General features: G+C 43.9%; 1 protein-coding gene across 4 annotated transcripts; it reads left to right on the top strand.

The window, feature by feature from the left end:
- Window positions 1–849: 849 nt before the first annotated feature.
- Window positions 850–21,011, top strand: mbd5 (methyl-CpG binding domain protein 5). 4 transcript variants are annotated; one of them, XM_089002064.1, is made up of 11 exons: window positions 888–1,034; window positions 1,112–1,472; window positions 3,428–3,963; window positions 7,970–8,072; window positions 8,452–8,623; window positions 8,799–11,159; window positions 15,884–16,068; window positions 16,147–17,250; window positions 18,477–18,550; window positions 19,449–19,524; window positions 19,615–21,011. In XM_089002064.1, exons 3-11 carry the CDS (start codon window positions 3,854–3,856, stop codon window positions 19,675–19,677), a joined length of 4,248 nt encoding a protein of 1,415 aa, XP_088858190.1. In that variant the 5' UTR covers window positions 888–1,034; window positions 1,112–1,472; window positions 3,428–3,853; the 3' UTR covers window positions 19,678–21,011. The 4 variants fall into 4 exon arrangements, with proteins under 4 accessions (XP_088858179.1, XP_088858190.1, XP_088858157.1 ...); XM_089002031.1 differs by having other exon boundaries at window positions 19,449–21,011; XM_089002053.1 differs by lacking the exon at window positions 1,112–1,472 and having other exon boundaries at window positions 850–941; window positions 19,449–21,011.
- Window positions 21,012–21,353: the final 342 nt, after the last annotated feature.

Below are 21,353 nucleotides of genomic sequence, written 5' to 3'. Positions count from 1 at the left end.
AAAATATGTTGTTATGTATTTAAGAACATTACATTATTATGTCTGTGTAAGCTCTCAGTCGTACAGGAGTGGTCCATCGATGAGAAGGTTTCTTCAGCCGTCATCTGTACAAATTTGAAGGTTTCGGACAAAACTACATTACTTTGTTTTTCATTTACTAGCCTATCTTTTGGATGCTCTAATTTTTGCCTTAACGTGTTTATCGGTTTGAAATAAGTGGGAATTTTATGTTGCCAAAGGACTCTCCTCCTGCAATGTAAGGTACTGCTACTCCTCTCCTTTTTGTAGCTTGAAACAACAAAATCCTTCATTAAACCGGTCCGGTGGGGTGAGATTCAATTTGGATCGTTATACAATAGCCTGCTTAGGCAAAACAGGTTAGGCAAAATTCGTAATGCTGATGAGGTGATACCAGTGGGAGTGGGGGAAATAGGAGAGTCGTTAGTCAGGAATGTAGGAACAATCAGTGGGGCCACAGGGAGGGGTCCTCTGCTCCCCCCAACCTGAGAGTAGGGACCTATCATAGCTGTGTCCGGCGCCGCCATGTCTGGACATTAGGGATATATAAATAGGGCCAATACGACCAGTCAGACTTTAGTTCGCTGACGAAGCCTCTTGGATAGGAGGCGAAACGTCCGAAACCTTCAAATTTGTACAGATGACGGCTGAAGAAACCTTCTCATCGATTACATTATTATGTTATTATTAAATATTTGTCCCCACCACTACAATTACTTTGAGGTGTTTTTATTTTATATGTGTTTATTAATTTCTTTTTCGGACTGGTACTCGTGGTAGTCAGTTCACTGATATCGTGTCGGGTCTTTTGGGGGGCATAATTTCTGTGCTGTCGCCAGTACGCATGCGCAAAGACGCTCTCCATCATTTCCAAGATCCCAGTGTATGAGAACCAGCAAAGGCAGATAGAACAGAACTAATGGGTAGGTTTCCTTTACTCGCCCCCTAAGATCGGAACGAGTCGTCGTTTGGACTATTCGCCCTTTTGGCCAATGTGCATGCACCGTGGTACTCGGGTAAGAACTGAGTTTAACGTGCCGATTTGACAAGGGCATTAACGTTGTAGCTGAAAGCGTCTCTTGTGTGTCTGCAGACGCAAAGGCTTTGCTCGGCTAGCTAATGGCAGCTCGTCGGGCCTAGCCGTGGCCTTGCGTTGGCCCCTCGGCTCGAAAGCCGTCGCGGGCCAGTCTACGCTTCACTTCGACATTTTCACATCAGAATATGACACACGCGTCCCCTAGCTCCAATCCGGACGGCTCACTGAACGTAAACCCGGTGGACGTTGTCCAATTTGGACACGGTTCGTTCGGGTTTCAGCGAGTAGTTGCTGGCTAATTGTAGCTAGACAGCTGACGCTTGGCATGCTAACCCCCAGTTAACCAAAGAGTGACCACTGCATCGGAGACGAGCCTGCTCTTGTTTTGTTGACACCGTCACTTCTTCCTCAGGGGCAGGTGGTTTTATTAACTGATCATTGTACTCCGAGTCAATTCAAATATACACAAACGTTGCAGATGATGTTCTAAGCAACACCTAGCTGGCTAATGCTAACTGCCGAAGTGAAAACATTTTGGTCATAATTGTTGGGTCAACAAAATAAATTTTGGCGTCGTTCGCCTGCCGTCGTACTGTAGATCTCTACAGCTGCACCTCTTCATGTTTCCTCCCAAATGTTTGATAGCCGGGCCTCTCTTTGTCGTACCTAAAGTGGGCATTGTAGTGCGGTGCTCGCCTCATCACCTTTGATGAGACGACTTGTCAGTAAAATGAGCAATTCAATGACAACTTGAAACTACTCCATTTGATGGCGTTTGCATGCACAGAGTTGCCCACGTGGGGAAAAAGTTTCTATTGGCCGACAACGAAAAGTGTCGTTTTAGAATTGCATCATTAAGTAGGGCTGTAACTTTTAAATATTTTAGTAATGAAGCATTGTGCTAAAAATAACACCTAACAAGTAGATAAACAGAAATTCGAAAGCAATAATGATTACATAATACAGGATAGGATATGACATTTCACTCAACGATGAATCGCAAGTTGTTTTCCTTTGAGCAAATCGTTTTAGTTTGTTAATATCATTCCTAAGAGTCTAATGTGTTTAAATGCTGTTTGCTATCTCAGCTGCTTGCTCTGCCCTAAATGATTTTACTTTGTAGATAAATATGTCAGTCGATTCAGCAATAATTTGATGAAAAAGACAGGAAACTGTTTGTTAAAATGTGTACAGTATTACCAAGACTAAATGACATAATACATAAGGTTCACGGCTGTGGATTTATGGTCTTAACCAGCTGAATCAAAACAGTACATATACTGTATTTTCATTCAGTGAAGTGAGATTTAGAAGATGTTGCTGTGTTCAAACTCAAATTTGGCCATGTAGCTGTATATTGCTACACATGAGGCATCATTTCATGTTTTATCCATCAACCAAGGATGAGCCACCCTTCCTTGTTCAACCACCTGGCATAATCTGCAAAAACTACCCAGTGGCTAGCAGCACCGTTAACTTTTATCATGTTTCAATTTTGATCTTCCTCACTCAACAGCACAATTCTTCAACAAATTCTATGCATCTTTTATCATTGTCATATTGTTGCTGTAGCCATTCTTCTCAGTGTCATAATAAACTAAGTTTGTAGTTCATTGATTGTTATGCGAGTACATAATGCAAGGTACATTTAAGTTTAACTCGCATAGATTTGTGTTATGTTAACAATACTTTTCCTTAGGTTCTTCCTCCATTCAGTGTGTTTATTTTGTGATCATGTTGAACATACAAGGCCATTTTATAACAATTCAATGTCATGTTAAAAGAAGCTATGTGACCCCTGAACTTTAAACCACAATCAAATAAACGGTTCCCTGAGGCTAAGACCATTTCTTGATCATTTGTATTTCACTCTGTGGTAACACCCCTTGGACCAGCTAATGTAGGCCATAATATTCCAATCTTTAAAGAGTACAATTCAGAGAATTTTTAAATGAGTGTATTTTCTCTGACATGACATACATACAACAAAACAGTTTTATTGTGTTTTCTTCATTAAAAGTTCTTATTGAGATTTTGAATGTAGTGGTGCTTCTTTTGATTAACGGCAATAAGCGTTGCAGTTTTTCTGCATTTCTTACCAGCACAAGGTGCACCCCGTCCATCTCTTCTTCTGTAGTTGTATTGCTGGCTTTGCTGTCAGACAGCTGCTACTGTTATGAGTCAGCAGCACCAGTGGTTGCCTGGATGCTTTGTCACTCACAGACTTAAACAAGGAGCTTGTTATAGCAGGCTGACATTTCTTGCACATCGTTTGATCCCTCCCCTTCCACCCACACCCCTATATGAAATCAATTGATTCATAAACTTGTAACATTTTACATTTTATCTCATTGGTGTGTCCGGCCCATACAGGAACAGTGGGAGTACCACTTCCCAACTGCCTCTGGGAAGGAACATGTTGAAATCGCCCTGATTGTTCATCTGACACAAAGGACAGATGGTACCCAGAAGTTAAGGTGAAGATATGCGCGTGTGAGGGGGGCTGTGAAGAGCGCACCTTCCAGAGTGGGATGGCTCTGAACAACAAGAAACAGTAATGATGGAGGTCTGTGTGGCAATCAACACTGCAACAATGAAGCAGCTAAAAGGGTAGCGTCATCTTGCCCGACCTTCGACACGCACAGCTGTCCCCTCAATCCAGCCCAGGCCGCCTTGAAGAGTCCTCTACTGTCGCCACCCTGCTGACTATCGGAAGACAAAGATGGCGTGTGTTGCAGAGATTGTGGCGAATGTCTGACAGAAGTACCTCTGAGGTGTGAGCGCAAATCCAGTTGAGCAATGAATGGCGGAAAGGAGTCTGAGCCGGGTGATGAGAGGCAGGCCGTCGCTGTCCAGGTCCCCATTGGCTGGCAGCGCAAGAAAGAGCACGGCGGCATCCTATATCTCAGGTAAGACAAGAGGAAGTTGCCTTAAATGGTATCAAATGCAGTGGTGAAATGTTAATTTCTCCACTGCGAAACTAATAAAGGCAAATCCAATCCAATCACACACAGGTGCAAAATCAAGGCCCGGGGGCCTAATCTGGTCCACCACATCATTTTATTTGGCCCGCAAAAGCAAATCAAGCTTGTCAAGTGCCATGATGCTTGCTAAAATCCAAAACAAAATGTCAAATTGTTGTATGTAAACCACAATAACAGGCATTATTCTCAACTTCAGATTTGAAAATTACTCCTTCGTTAATTTGTTGTGCGTTCTGTATGTAATATGTGGAGGAGCTGAAACACTAATGGTTTCCCCAAATTCATAACAGCCCAGGAGAGGAAACTGTAACTCCAATGTAGCCCGCGGCAAAAAAACGAGTTTGACACCTCTGGTATAACATGATCAACACTGTGAATGTGGTATTCGAATAACAGTTTTGAATTATTTGTATATTTGAGGTAATATCATGACTACAGTATATAAATTGGGATTTATTTTGAGTGTGTCCTATCACATTGGCATCCAATAGTAAATGGTACCTTAATTCTAATCATTCGTTTGTTTGATATGACCTCAACCTAGCCTACCTAAGCTTTCACAATGGAGACCATTTCCTAATGTTTAGAATCAGGGATGCTGTTTGTAGGCAGCACATTACGAATGGCCCTTTGCACAAACAGGTGGTGAATTTGGACAGCCCTTTGGTTAATTCAAGCTCAGCCACGCGTATATCCGCTGGGAATGGAAACGGAAACACATTGTCTGTCACTCACTTCATGAATGACCAATAGGCAGCCAGTGTCAGGTGGAGGAGGGACTTGACTACACATACTGCCAGGCTATTGGCATTCACAAATGAGCCAGCCAAGAAGAGCGGAGCATTGTAGGCTACAAAAGTGTGTTTGAAAGCAACCGTTGCTCATGGCCTGTTTCTGTGGAAACAAAGGCCAGATTGAAGACTGGAGTCGAAGGCTATGTGAATTTGAACAACGGTGTGCGGTTGAGGCTTGTGGGTGCCAAAATTTGGTCTTTGGAGGATGCAGCTTTCGAGTAATTTAACAAAACATAACACATAGACTGCTATCTAATATCAGCCCTACAGCTCACCAATCATTTCAACTATGTCTCAATTTCCACCCTGTCATTAAGTAAATGTACATGCATGTTCAAATCTCAATACAGTTCTCATGTTAAAATCTCAATACAGTTCACTCTCCCTTCAAACAAATGACATCACAACATCCTTTTTTCGACTGACGACACAGATTAAAATTTGTTGGTGAAAAAGGCCGTCATTCAATCAATTTACCCTAATTTCTTAGTTGCGCTGCCTGCCAAATGGTACTTTTTTTGTTTAAACTATTGGTAGAACCTGATATAACTCTGTCTTTTGTCACCTGTAAGTGTGTATGACGTTATGGGCAAACTGCCTTGCCCCAAATTTGTCAAATGTTACATATTACAATATGCAAGCGAGATTATGATCCACAGTCATAACCTTGATTTGTTTTATCAAATAAAATCCCCGAAATGGTTAATGTGCAGCACAGAACCTCGTCTCTAGATGGAGTGTCAAAAGCAGAGCCAGGCAGCAGACAGAAGGCAAGCTATGAATTTAATTTAATTACAGCTGACGATATTTTGCTTTTTTTCCCCCTTCTTGTGTTATTTTTAAACATGTTGTGGAGCAGGGCTGCTCACACTTTTTCAGCAAGTTGTCAAAATGATCTACCCACTACAAAAATGAAAAATAATTATTTTCAAATGTATTAAGGATTCTTTGTATGTACAATGTATGTTGATGTACCTTACATAACCGAATAAGCCAATATTGCACAACACACACCATAACTACATATACATCTCTTCTTTTCCTTTCGGCTTTTCCCGTCAGGGGTCGCCACAGCGAATCAGTGTCCTCCATCTATCCCGGTTTTGTGCATCCTCTTCTCTCACACCAGCTACCTTCATGTCCTCTTTGACCACATCCATAAACCTCCTCTTCGGTCTTCCTCTCGGTCTCCTGCCTGGCATAATAAATAACTATTAACATTATTTGTAATTTACTTTGATGACTTGCACTGAATTGAATCAGCCAGGGATGCATAGTCTGGACAGTAGATGCTGACAGCCAGCCTCAAGCACAATTCCAAATGTTCATCAGTCATGGTGGAACGGTATTTGGACTTCATGATCGTCATGTCGCAAAAGGCTGACTCACATAAATAAGTGGAGCCGAATAATGCAGTCAAGGAGGTAGCACATTTCCTCATGTTGAGCATTTTAGCACATAACGCTTGTTGGTGGATTATAGAATGGTAATTCAAGAAGTCTGCCTGCGCTTTGCAATACGCATTTTGAAAATGACATCGTGAAGAAAAAGTCCACCTCCCATTCCGTATGAAAGTAATATGTTTTTGCCTTCTTACTTGGTCCAGATGTCTCACTCATTTTGATCACCACATGTTTTAGCAAGGGTTTAAAATCTGAGGTAATTCGCTGACTAGCTTTTAAAATTTTGCTGCACTTAGCGCCGTTGTTTACGCATGCGCGGCGACCTAAAGGTCAAAATTTAGTTGTCATCTGAATGGTTGCCCTGTATGTCAATCAAGTAACGGGACGTTTGATAGGCTGACAAATGTTTTTTTTTTTTTTTTTTTTTTTTTTTTTTTTTTTTTTTTTTTTGACTGTCACGCCGAGATCGACCAGTAGATCGCGATCGACGTAATGAGCACCCCTGTTGTGGAGCGTATGCATTTCTGCTGACACAGCAGACCACGTCTGTTTTCTTTCAATACATGTATTGTCAAGGTTTGAGGTCTTCGGACTTGGTGTCAGGTTCAGAATTACCAACAGTGAATGACTAAACAAGGCAGTGAGGCCAAGTTGTATGTACAGTAGCTCCAATTCTATTTTCATGTTGTCCAGAAGGCAAGCTTGCCTGCGTTCCTTTTAACGACATGTAACTAGATGCTTCTTTCGATCCACAGGTGGGAAGCCCTTTAAATTGATTTTACAGAGATACTGCGGTGTACATTTTTCCACACTGACTTACCTCTACTCTGTTAGACACTCTACTTCAATTAATCATCATCTTATATGCTCTTCTACTTTTTCCTCACAAAACTAAACAATAAATAAAAAAGCACTACAAAAGAGAAAGCTGTTCGTATTTTTTAATTGTCATGAAACAAATTTAGATAAGCATAATATGAGACAAAGCAGGATTATTGTACCAATTCATTAGCCACTTGGTAATTTATCTAAAATCTATTATTTGTGTCATTAAATATGGGGGGATGGAACCCCCCCCCCCCCACAAAAAAAAGCTAAAAAAACAACTATAAGGCATGTGTGCGAACGAAGAAAGGCCATATCCCCTTTAAGAAAAGAATTGAATTCACTAAGGTTATCTATTTATTTTCCCTGTTGCATCCTATATTCTGCATTTATGCTTTCTTTGGGGCAGTTGATTATTTGGAACTTGAAGAACTAGTCGTAATTCAATCAGGTGGCACTGATAGTGTAGAGATGTGTCGCAGGCCGCCTGTCTTCTTGAACACTCACTGTGTACTCATTACATTGAGCTAAACAGTTGGCCGGTGTCAGGTTTATTTTTAGTGTTTGAAAGAATCCCGTCTGCGTCTTTGGCCATGGCCTAAAACTGTCACTATGGCCATGCAAATATTCGCTCGTGTGTTTTTTTTACATTTCGAATGCAAGCTTTAGGGAAAAAAACATTGCCCAACTTGTTTGAGTTAAACTTTCTGATTTCTGTATTGAAAATGTCATAGCCAAAAATGCTAATGTAACATGGTTATTGATTTCATGCTTTTTCTTTTCATTCAGTCAAGTCTTGTAGAAAATGTTGATTGCAAACAATTTAAATGATTTAAACTTTCTAAACTAGCATATTGAATGGTGTGCTGAGAATATGAGTCATGTTGTTTTTTTTGTTTCTGTGTGCAGTCCCAGTGGCTCGGCGCTCTCCAGTTTAGATCAGGTGAAGAACTACCTTCTAACAGATGGAACCTGCAAATGTGGATTGGAATGCCCACTCATCCTCCACAAGGTAGTTCATTGCAACTTCTCACTTGACATTGTTCGAAACATCCAAAGAGCTCCATTTCATCTGTTGCACTTTTCGGTCCAATTTAAACAGACCAGTGTGTTTTTTAGGATGCTGCTCTGGACCTCTTATGCTGTTGTGAATACACACTAGCAAATCTTACGACGATTAAAACATCTTGTTGTCACAATAATCCATTGCATTGTGTAGATTAGCTAAAATCATGACTTTTGTACCACACCTGTCATGGAAGCCTTCCTGGTTTCTTCCCAAAAACATTTTCATCCATTGTGTGCAGCAAATATAAGACAGTAATGTCAAGCACCACAGCTGTAAAATAATTGATTTAATTGTTCCTCAAGTCACCATTCTTATTTCTCAGGTGTTCAACTTTGACCCGGGTGCAATGGTGAAGCAGAGGACAGCAGAGGATGTGAAATCAGATGAGGATGTCACCAAACTTTGCATTCATAAGAGGAAGCTGCTGGCTGTGGCTACGCTGCACAAGAGCATGGAGAGTCATCCTCCCCTCACTCTATCAAGTCCTGTTGGAGGTACATCAAGAACTTAAAAATATAACATGTTTGTTCTTAGAGGAGAGAGCCTTTTGGGGGTTCTCTCAGCAATTGAAAAAGAGGCAAAACATCTGATATCAGTCATGTTGTCAATTTTTTGTTAGGAAACCGACATCAAATTGAATATGCATTTTTTTTCCTTCTTGCCTTGAAGGTACGTCAACTGTGGTTGTGTCGCATTCCGCAAATCATCGAACAATAAGGACAAAAGCTCACGATGTTCTGCCCACTGCTGCTGGCTCAGATTGCAAGAATCCTTACAAGATGGTGATGGCAGCTGCCCAACAGCAGCAGATGTTTCCACCTCGGGAGATCGGTGGAGGCCAACAGCCAGAGCTCTGCGCTGGGTATTCCCGTCCACAGAGGTTGCCCAGCGGTGATCCTGGCCCCAAATCCCCTTACCGGGTTGGCTATGGAGGAATTTTGAGCCCACCCATCTCGAGCACTAAACATTGTGGAGATGGCTCACAGTCACCATGTACAGACACTCTGGCTAGCCCAGAGGGCTTTCAAAGAACCAATCCTTGTGCATTTACATGTGCTGGCAGTCCCGGTTCGGCTTCCATCCATGGCAATTCCAGAATGCCTCTGTCTCCACCTAACATGATACTCCATGGCTCTCCTGCAAGCCAAGCAACCTGTGCCATGACGCGAAGGACTAGCACACCACTCTCACCCACAGCCACTGCCAAAAGCCCTGTCATGAACAATATGCCACGTGTAAACTTCCCCTATGGTATGGAGATCCCCAGCGCAGCCTTCCACCATAAAGCCCAGCCTCCTGTGCATCCCATACCACCGCGTCCTCCTTCTGTGCCACCCTCCTGTGTCCTTCAAAAAAGACAGCCGATATCTGAAAAAGACCCTCTGGGTATACTGGATCCTATCCCGAGCAAGTCTATTAGTCAGTCCTCAGCCAACCCCCCAAACTTCCAGCCCAACGTCCACACTCAGGTACCAATGATGAATGTAAACATACCCCCTCCTGCCGTTGTCCCCTTGCCAAGTAACTTACCCTTGCCCACGGTAAAACCTGGGCCCGTGGGCCACGGCGGCAGCCACGTTCCAAGGACTCAACAGAGTGGTCCAGCTTCATCCATGTCGCCATCCCCGGTCACCTCCCCAGTTCACATGTCAGGTTCCGCCCTTGGACGAGTGGAAGCTTCACCCCATCGCTCACGCTCTTCCTCAACCTCTTCTGACCATGGGAACTTTGCAATGCCATCAGGGCATCAAGCTCCATGTGGTAACTTGAAGGTCCCTCCTCGGTCCCCCAGGTCGGCGATGGGCTCTCCCAGGCCAGCAATGTCCTCCAGCCCCTCCACCAACAAAACTGACTCCATCCACCAGTTCAGAGATCCTCAGCTGCTTTCGTCAGTTGGCACCCTTCAGCACAACCACGCCACGTACTCGCCCACCTCCTCCTCCTCCTCCTCTTCTTCCTCTTTGCCCACACCCAGCGCTTCCCAGAGGGGCCAGGCAGGACTGCTGAGGATGCCTCTCAATCAGATTCTCAACCAACAGAATGCCGCCTCCTTCCCAGCCAGCAGTCTCCTGTCAGCAGCAGCCAAAGCTCAGCTAGCACATCAAAACAAACACAGCACTACCGGTGCGGCTGCTTCTGGTCTTGCAGGTGCTGGAGCAAACGGAGCGGGCGGCGGCCACCCTGGATCAATGAGCGGTCACCGCAGCATGGAAGGACACAGCACTTTAAACTCTATGCTCCCGCCAAACTTCACTATGCTGCTCAACTGCCCTGAGGGTCAGAGCGGTCGAGCGGCTCTGCGAGACAAACTGATGGCTCAGCAAAGGGACCCCGGACGCAAACGAAAGCAATCTTCAGGTAGCACATCACTCAACCACGACGGCAACAGCAGCAGCAACAACAACATGGTCTGTAACGTTTTGAACAAACCAAGCATGGGAGGACCACAAATGGCAGCTCCCAGTGTAGAGCAGATGCGAAAGGTGAGCAGTCTTGGAAATCTGCCACCAAACACCTCCATGGCCCAACTCCTCCAGTCAATGAGCACCCAGAGCTCCCACAACATCAGCGGCAACAGCCACCACCTAACCCTAAACCGTCTCAGCCCAGGACCTTCTCCTCAAGGAGGCACTCAGCTCCACTACAATGACTCCACATCCAAGGTCCATGGCGACCCCCAGCAGAACCTCATGAGCCAACAGAGACTAAGGATCCAAGTTGATGGCATGCAGCGTTGTCCAAACATGAACGCTGGAGGAGGGCACCTGGGCTCACGGCCAGGGCAGTTCCCTGATATGATGGCCCAAATGAAGTCTTCTACCTTGAATAACTGTGGTCCTAGGGGTCCCACTAGTGGACTAATTGGCCCTGATGGCATGCCCCTTGTACACTCACATACTAATCCCCCACCACTATCCCATTCTGGGCCTCACCCCTCACAGCACAACCTCCACCATAGTGTCGGGCAGACAAACATGGTGGTGATGCCAGGTGGAGATGGAAGCTGTATGAAAAACAAGTCCGACACAGGTGAGAAGCAGCAAAGAGAAGCTTTAGTATCTCATCACAACAGCTGTGTTTGTGTATTGGGATTGGTTACATAACAAGTGAAGTGCCTTTCCGTCACTGCGGATAGTAAAAATTTACAATTTCAGATTTAACGTTCCTCAGTGTTTCACAGTTGCGCTCTCCTTTTCATGGTAATCCGCCTGTGGCATGAATTTGTTTTCTCAGTGTTCGCTAATTGACAGTCAGTGTTTCTCTTGGTTATCATTTGTTCGCTTGTTGACCAGCAGTCACTGATGTAAAAAGATGGAAATATGAAATGCGTCATGTTTTAAGGAAAATGGCCCAGATTGGCCACCCTACAGACCTTCTCCTAGCTGGTTGCTATAGCAACGATAGACCCTGAAATGGGAGCAATGAAATGGGATATTTGTGGTTGAATGAAGTGTGCACAAGTCCGACAACTTTGCTCATGTACTTCTCGATATTGATTGAATGTATTACATTTCTGTTGAGTCCTGATTTTTTTTTTATTTTATTTTTTTTTGCCCACTGCAGTACGAGACATGTGAGTGTAATCATTGTGCGTCTTTTGCTTCTTCTTATATGATTTACACTGAAGGTGGTATAATCTAAGCCAGGGGTCAGGAACCTTTTTGACTAAGAGAGCCATAAAAGTAAAATATTTAGAAATGTTTTTCAGTGAGAGCCACACACACACACGACACACACACACACACACACACGACACACGACACACACACACACACACACACACACACACACACACACGCACACACGCGCACGCACGGCCACTTTTCAACAAAATGTTAGAATGTATTATTTAAAGGACAACCATTATTTATAAAATGATTTCAAATGACTTCTACTGAGCGTATTTTACAAAGATTCCACCGCATATAGCTATATTTTACGTTTTAAGACTCGCTGAATATTCCGGAAGTCTTGTTTTTGAGTTGGTGACGAGTCCTCACCCTACGTCACTGAAGGAACGCCCCTCAGCGAGAGAGGACATACCTTGCATCACCTCAATGCATTTTGCAATACTTTGTTTGGTCTGAAAACTTCATGTTGATCCGTGTTGATGGCGAAATTAGAAGGAAAACAAATCGCGTGATGGTGAATCCTTGTGTCCTTCCGAGCGTCTATTTGATATTCACTGACAAAAATTGTAAGGAATTAATTAGCCCGTTTTCACTGAGCTTTCCACAGAGCTTTGATGCCCTCTTCTGCCTCTTTATGGTGCTACCTTTACCCCCCCCCCCCCCCCAGATGACACACATTCAGTGCTACATTTCCCCCCTCAAAATGACACTGAATAAATTCTTTAATCGATTCCAAACATGTATGCTTTCCTCTTCAGAACTATTTGAATCATATTCATAACTGGATGAGTAACAAGAAAGCATCGTCTCCGAATCTGAAGCCATTGTTTTGATTATAGAGCAAGGCAAGACATCTTACTGTGACACCACGAACATGGGGGCGGGACGTTCTGAAACTGGCCACTTCCGGTTTCAAATTGAAGTACTTTTTACACACTTTAGGCCTTTTTATTGGTGTTTTGCATTTGACTAAAAATATCATACTGCGTGTTTTGGGTATTTTAGATGATATAAAATATTTTTCTGATGTCAGTTAGGAAACAAAAAGTGACGTCAGTTGTCCTTTAAAATAACTTGTGTGACAGTACTCACCGTTAACATGAATGGTTTTCCGTTCCTTATGATTGGTAAAAATCCAGCCAAACCATAGCAATGAAAGTCAACTTGCCGGGTCCACAGGCGAAGTTACTGCTAGCTAGCCTGCACACGGCTCATTAGCTTCCACACTTGCTATCTGCAATATACTTCTCGCAGAAGTATATTGATGATAACATTAACATGGGATGTGTTAAAATATCACTGACATTCGACTGTTTCATCAACGTTATTAATTGCAAATTAGAATCGCGAATCCTCCGGTGCATTCAAGATGGCGTGTACTCGGCATTTTTTTAAGTCGTTGGGCTCATTTAAAGGGGTGTTTACCTGTTTCAACATGACGGCCAGCATCATTTGATCAAAATTACACTTTCCGCCAACCTAGGTCAGTGTCATCCAATCAAAATTGCGCTTTCCGTCAACTGCAGCCCCAAGAGGAAATGAACGGCGAAAAAGCGAGAATATGTATTTAATTTTATCGGCAAGCCATATGCAATCATTAAAAGAGCCATATATGGCTCACGGGCCATAGGTTCCCGACCCCTGATCTAAGCTGTTCCTACATTTTCAATCAAGTAAATAGAAATTCGTGTGGTCCTTCGGTTCCGGATATAGTGTAGTTTATTACATTTGGACTGGCACCTGAAAGGCTTATGAGAAGTGCATTGTAGAAAGTCAACATTTGTATAATATAGATAGATAGATCCTCGTCTCACCCCCTGTAGGTGGTGTCTGTCCCCCATTTTCACTTGGGTCCTCTACCAGAGGCCAGGAAGCCTGAGGGTTGGAGGTTCCACCGAGTTATACCGAGATATATACTAATGTGTATGCAGCAAGGCAGTTCAGGTGACTTGTAATGCCGCTGTTTAAGATCACTGAAAGGTCTTTGAAAATAGCTTTTTATCATTAGCTTCTGTAGCCATCTGTACCTAAATCATCAACAAATACGCCAGAGAACTGAACCGAGGCTTTACAATGAACATTGTAAACCCCCATCCACAGACACCCTGCCACCTAGCTGACCAGCCACATCCCCCAGCAGGCTAAAATCACACTGGCTGACCTCCCTTCCTCCCCCATACCTCCTCCCAACAATCCACCCAGCAAAGTCCCCCGATAAGCTTTCTGGCAGCGGACAGCACCACCAATCATCACTCGGTTCCCATGGTAACATCCCCCGGCAACAGCCGTCACTATATCATAGCAGTAGTGGAGGAAGGGGGAAGGGGTTGTGTCGTTGCTCTTTGCATCGGGAAGGAAGAAAAGAAGAGGGAGGAAAAATTAACACACACAGCTGCCCTTCAGTTACACAGTGTCATACCAGCTGCTCTCGCCACCACACACACACACACACACACACACACACACACACACACACACACAGGCTTGTCTGCTCTGTCTTTGTCTGCATAACACTGCTGCTCCATTGGCTTAATTTATAAAAGCTTGATGCCACCCCCCATCTTACTAGTTGTACATATGCAAAACTGGAATGGACCCTTTACCACCACTGACTTGTCATAAAATGATTCAGATAGGATTACTTTACTTTATTAATATGCAAACACGGACACGGGGTGCAGAAAGAACAAAATGCAAAAAGGATAAAGACATGTCTTTAGCTCTAAAAGATGTGATTTTGTGCCGTTAATGTTCGGTATCACATAGTTCAAATGTGCAACTTTCATGTTAAAACAGAAATCTATGTCCTGTCGAGTGGGTATATTGCCCAGTGTCATATTGTGCAGCAAGCATCAGCTCATTTCAACCGTTTATTGAAAACAGAAATCATTAGTCACCAAACCAGCTTTTAGCTTAATAAAAAACAATATGTTTACATTTATAAGCATCAATATTGTATAATTCTTTGACTTGTCCCAATTAGAAAACGGGTGTCGCATTTTCTAATTCACTTATCAAAAGCGTCATGGGCACGCTGAAGCCCATTCCATGCACACCCTAAACTATTTGCAAGACAATCGCCAGGCTCACATAGACAAACAACAAACAATCCGCACAGTCACCTGGTGACAATTTAGTGTTCCATCAACCAGCCACACCACACGTTTTTGATATGTGAGAGGATACCGGAGTACCTGGAGCAACCCCACACGCACGGGGAGAACACAAAGTCTAGAGTCGAACCATGCACCTCTGAACTGTGAAGCTTATGTACGATCCAGTCAGCCATCATGCTGGCGTATTATTATATTTACTCTAAATCAGTGGTTCTTAACCTGGGTTCGATCGAACCCTAGGGGTTCGGGGGATCCTCCGCCACAGAGGTTCACCCCTCAGTCTAGACTGCAGTTAGTAGGCACAGTCATTGAAAGAAGGGTTCGGTGAATGAGCATATGAAACTGGTGGGGTTTGGTGCCTCCAACAAGATTAAGAACCACTGCTCTAAATGTAAACGTTTAGCATAGTAACCTTTCAGTGAGTCTGAAACTCTCCAACTGTAGAGGAAATTTAGGGTGCACACAGCACACCCAGACAGGATTGCGATTATGCACAGATGTCGCAAGTTATCTAGATAATTGAACATTGCTTATGAGTGGGGTTTTGTTGTTGTCATTTAAAATGCATTGAAACATTTTGTGCTTTCCATCACACGTATTTCAGAAACTCTTCCCAACACATAGAAGACCTTTGAATGAGTCCGTGGACAGATTGGGGTTTCACTGCATAAGCAGGCAGCCTTTTATCCCGTTAACTCCTTCCGTAACGAGCTGGGTAACACATTCCTAGCCTAGTCTTCAATGAAGTTGGGATCTTGTGTTTAGCATAAATGAAAAACAGAACACTGTGCGTTTTGGCCATGAACTAGATGTCATTAAATCAACTAGAAAGTTAAGTTCTATCTATTTTATCCATCAAGATATCCATAGCCAAAGTAGTTAGTAACGTTGATGATATGATCTTTTCATGGGACTACCATTGCCCTGTCTGCATGTTGTGCCGGGCGCATCTAATCTGAAGCCACTGGTGGGGCCTTTCATCCCCATGTCTGATGTTGCTCTGCAGGAAGTCCCTCTTCCCTGGGCCTGCAGCCTGCCAGAGGACGACTTTACAAGCAGGAGGCCATGCAGCAAGGCGGGGCCCCCCTACCCGCCTACCAGGTTCAGCAGCACTTCTCTGACAACCCACCTTACGCCGACGGCAGCAATGCCAACATCGACCCCATGGTTTGCCTCTACCAGAATTACCAGGTGGGATTAATGGATTCCATTTGAGGTCTGCACCAGCTCCAGAACCCTATGTGATCAATTCTGTTGTGTGATTTACAGCAGGGGATGATGCCACACTCCCAGTTTAGCGAGGGGCAACCACACCAGGGTGATAGCTTACGAACCGGAACCCCCGGTTCTGACAGGACCCCAGGCAGTGGTTCGGAGTCTGTGGATGCCATCTACAGGGCTGTGGTGGACGCCGCCAGTAAGGGGATGCAAGTAACCATCACCACAACAGTAAGTGGGAGCACACAGGCAAGCCCCGTGCCTGCCCTCAGCGCCATGAGTGCCTTCACTGCCTCCATCGGGGAGCCCGTCAACCTCCCCCAGGTGGTCAGTGCGGTTGTGCACGGGGAAGGGGAGGTTTTACCACAGCAAGCCAGAAACCTGCAGTTGAGGCCAACGGAAAGTCAAAAGAACGTGGATGTCGGAAAGAGCACTCCAGAGGCCAACGACTACTTCCGCTCACCTGGCCGCGGAACTCCGAGAGGACAGTGGGATGGGGAAATTCATCACGGTGGCGGCTTCGATGCACACGCCAACAGCGGCGTCTGGGGTGGTGAGGAGTTCCTGGAGTGCTCCACCCAGGTTAGGAGCAGTCCCTACATGGAGCGGCTCGCCCCGCCCTGCTCTACCAATGGCTCTGGTGACCACAGAGTGGCCTTGGCTCATGGCAAGACCTTTCTTGACGATAGCTACCGCTTCAGCAACTGCAGCCGGGCACCCCCGAACTATAAGGAGCGTCTCGAGCAGACTGTGGAACGTTGCGCTCACATTAATGGCACCACCACGCTCTTCAACTGCCGGAGTTACGGAGAAGTACTTGGACCCCCTCGGCAGGAACTAACAGCTGATGACCAGTCTCCCAGCTCGTCCACGAGCCTTGAAGGACCTCTAGCCAGCGCCAAAGACTACAGCCACTACAATGGCCACTTCAACGGGATGGCGCCCAGCCCCTCCGATACCAAGAGCCTGAGCAGCGAGGAAGACCTGCGGCAGCCGGACTCGCCATCTTCCGAGCTGCTTCACTACCGTTCCAGGACCTTCAACATGGGGGAGCTGGTGTGGGGTCAGCTGAAGGGCTTTCCCTCTTGGCCAGCCAAGCTGGCCGGGGACGAACAGTTGCACGGTGCCGCCATGCAACTGCGAGATCAGGCCAAGGTGAGACAACTGCCCCGGTGGCAGCAAAGTGACTCTTGCTCTTCTTTCGCATTCAAACAACTTCCGTTTTTTTGCTTGACTTATTTCACACAATTTCTATGTTCAACAAAGCAAGAAGTCGCAGATCGGACATGAGCTGGTAACACGTTACGTGGAACCAAAAGCGTTTCAGCTTGTCAACACATGCAAAAGAACCGTGCAAAAGTGAAACAGTGGCCTCGGTTTTGGCGTACATATTATGAAGAGAGGCACATTTTTGACTGACGAGCTAGCGGGAGGTAACTGTCACATGCACTAAACAGCCAGGCCAAGTACATGCCATAAATTCCTGCAGCTCCTTCAGTGTTGCTGTTGGTCTCTTGGCAGCAGTTTACTTTCTATTTTTCCTCCTTTTGTTATGAATCAATGTAAAAGGGCTCTCCATTACTTATATCTTCATGACTGCCTTTGCCGTTTCATGGTATATTTAATGCTACAGACATGACTTTGTACTTTGTATCCCCTCCCTGATTTGACCGACTAAAACTTCTGAACTTGCGTTGGACTGAATTTGAGGTTCTTGAAAGAACAGAAGGTGTGTTGCCTTGCAGTTCAAATAAGTCTCATTATAAATGGTCAATTATGAATCCAGTTGCATCCGGAGTAAATAAAGGATGTGCAAAGGGTCTGTGGTGCAATTCAGATCCTATAAATTGTGGATGTGAATCATTTTTAGGAGGTGTATTATTCGGCATGTTTCCTATTCCTTTCTAACTCATCCACTGCCAGAAGACATGCAAAAATGTGTCCACTCCAGTGCCAGGGTTTTTGTCATTTTCGCTCAAATTCCAGGACCCACACAATACTGAGTTTTAGTGCTAAGTAAACATTCAATGCAGCGTAAGAAACCTTACTCTCTTCTTTCCTTAGAAAAATAGTTAATTCTTAAGTTAGATAGGTCTGGAGTTATCTGAGTTTGAAATGGGGGCAGCTGTGCCAAAGGCAAATGTGGGAGGGAAAAAAAACCATTGCCAGAGGTCTGACCAGCGCTTTATCAGCAACCCCCCTGAAAGAAATACCAAAACCCATACAAATTCGGCAATGGCGCTCCTCGTCATGCTTTTGAATTCCCAAATAAATTTGGGAATGGCAGTAAATGAATTAGGCTTATTTGGTTGGTTCCAGAAATTCATCAATAGGAGCCAGTTTTATGACAAACGATGACATTTCCTCTTGTGTCCACCCAGGTCGAGCCGGAGAAGCTGAAAACGTTAACACACGACTTGGAGGTGCTTGACCGGGCTGCCAAAAGAGGCATGAAGTAAGCAGCATTGTCATCTCCTCTCGCAACCACAAAAAATCCATCAAACAAGTCTTAAAGGACAACCAACGCCTCCGGAGAAGTTGTGTCCATAAATTGTATAATCACTTCCAATGACTTCTAGCGTATTTTACAAAGATTCCACCGCATATAGCTATATTTTACGTTTTAAGACTCACGCTGAATATTCAAGAAGTCTTGTTTTCAAGTTGGTGACAATTCCAGACGTGACGTCACGTCTGTAACGCCCCTGACCGAGAAAGCGTCACACTGCATTTTGGGTACTTTGTTTGGTCTGAAAACATCGTGTTGATCCGTGTTGATGACGAAATTAAAAGGAAAACACATAAATAACGCGATGGTGAATCATTGTGTGTTGCACCAAGACTACTATTTGACAAATTCCCAGCAGACAAATCAGTCCATTTCCAATGGAGCTTGGGCACCATCTTGTGCATTTTCTGGGACGCGACATTGGAGTCCTGAGGGCTCGAATTGATCCGGAAGGACTTCTTTAATCAATTGCAAACTTTTATGCTTTCCTCTTCAGAACTATTTGAATCATATTCATAATTGGATGAGTATGAAAAAAGCATCTTCTCCGAATCTGAATCCATTGTTTTGATTCTAGAGCAAAGCAAGACGTCCTGCCGTAATGTCACGAACAAGGGGGTGGGACCTTCTGAAACTCACCATTTTTGGGGTCATTTTGAAGTAGTTTTGGGACACTAAGTAATTTTTATTGGTGTTTGCATTTGACTAAAAATATCAGCCTGCGTGTTTTGGGTATTTAAGAAGTTATAAAAACGTTTTTCTGATGTCAGGAAACAAAAAAAATGGTGTCGGTTGTCCTTTTAGAGAATGTCAATGACGTTGATCATCTCGGTTTGCTCACCAGGCCGGGGAAACTGAATAATCATTTGGAAGCTGCTATCCACGAGGCCATGAGTGAACTGGACAAAATGTCAGGCACGGTGAGTCCAGTTGTTCAGCTGTTGTTTTGGGGGGCACTCCAGTGCTGTTCTGTACTTGATCGTATCCCATCTTGCTCTTGCTGCTGCCAGATCCCGTCGAGAGATCGACAAGTGAAGATGCCCAAGCCCAAGCGGAGGAAGATCTCCAGATAGCAATGAATGCGTCATCATCCTCATCCTCCTCGCTGCCGTCTGAGCTGTCCCAGGTGCTACACATTGACGCCGCGTGTTGCCTCGCCGTGCCGCAACGTCATCAATAGACTTGACTTGGTGACTTTTGAGGTGCTGGAACGTCCAATCACCATTTTTACTGTTGTAAAAAGAAAGAAATGGAAAGAACCAGTCAAAAAGGTTGCAATTTGTCTACTGCTTACTGAAGTAACTATTTTTTTCTAGTGTAAGACATTAAAAAGAAAAAAACAAAAGCTATGAGCATTACCTTACATATTTAAGACAAATAGACAGTCCAAATATTTCTGATACATTTTCATGATGTAAATAGGCAATCCTGAAATGTCATATTATGAAGAAATGTATGTAAATATTGTAAGATGTAATGTACAAGCGTACCTAATGCACATTTTATCTTTTGTTGTACAAAAACAAAGCAGAAGTGTACCAATGTCTTGGTTTCTATTCAGACGTGCGTTTGCTCTGGACTGCGCACGCGCGAAAAATACACAAATGGCTTTTATATTACAAGCACTATGACCATTGCTCCGAGTTTGTTTTTGTATATTGGCCGTGGACATAGTTCTGCTACTTCATACCAGAAAGTGTTCAAAGGGGAAAAAGAAAAAAACCTACAGAATGAACTTTACCAGCAGAAAGTGTTCAGCCTTTCGCAAGCGCGAATGTTGCAAAATCTACTTCTCAAGCAAAATTATCATGATCATAATGGATCCTCATTGTGACCTTTCTTGCACTTCCGAAGTTTCATGACTTGAAAATTTGGGGAATTTGCTTTCGCGTTTGCGGTCATAATGATTTTCTCCACTACAAATTGCATTTTAATGTTTATTTTTATTGTGTTTTTTTTTTGTGAATTGTTCTGTGTTGTCTCATTCGAATGTTTTTTTTTTCTCCGCGACATTAAGGGTGATCAAAATTAATACTCGCGGGGTGTGAGATTCTCACATTTTGGGGCCTTGTGTTGAGTTTTCTTCAGTTTGCTTGTTGTAAATTATTCCTGTACAGTTCATATTTATTTTAAGCTTTACAAATACCCTAGATGGCAATAACACTACCAAGAGTTAAAAACTCAAGCCTTATATGTGTATGTTTTGTTTTAACAGAAGACTAGAATCACGTATCCATTCATAGGGTCCCATGTTTTATTTAAGAAGCTGAACGGAAGACACTTTGTCAACAAGGCTGCTTGTTTTGTGTTTTTTTTTCCGTTCCATCCTGTTTTTATTTATGAAAATGCTTATTTGAGAGAGTAGGAGGATGCTGTCTATGTTGATAATAAATGTCATTTTACACTACTTAGAGCTTCAAGTTAGATGTCGTGGCTTATTGGGTCGTTTGATGGCCGGTAAGTTAAAATCACCACAGAATGAAATAAGTGCAATAAACCAATGAGAGGAAACCAAAAGGTCGCCTCCAGCAATGCCACCGTCTTTGCTCCTTTAAGATGCTCACAAAAAATTATTGATGGTGTCCTTTTCAATTCATTCAAGAATTATTGCTGATACTGCCTCCGTGTCAAAGCTCTGAAAGGTTACTGAACCATTGCTGTGCAAGGTAGTGTACATGTCTGCTTCCACATCCATAGAGAAAGGATTTTTATGTTCCTTGAACAAAACGTGCAGAGGTGCCTCAAGGTC

The sequence above is a fragment of the Hippocampus bargibanti genome, linkage group LG01, assembly GCF_051943395.1.
Source record: "Hippocampus bargibanti isolate YZ-2025 linkage group LG01, ASM5194339v1, whole genome shotgun sequence".
In the NCBI taxonomy this organism is placed as follows: domain Eukaryota; kingdom Metazoa; phylum Chordata; class Actinopteri; order Syngnathiformes; family Syngnathidae; genus Hippocampus; species Hippocampus bargibanti.
Note: the sequence above shows the minus strand (reverse complement) of the source record. Positions and strands in the feature narration are given on the sequence as shown.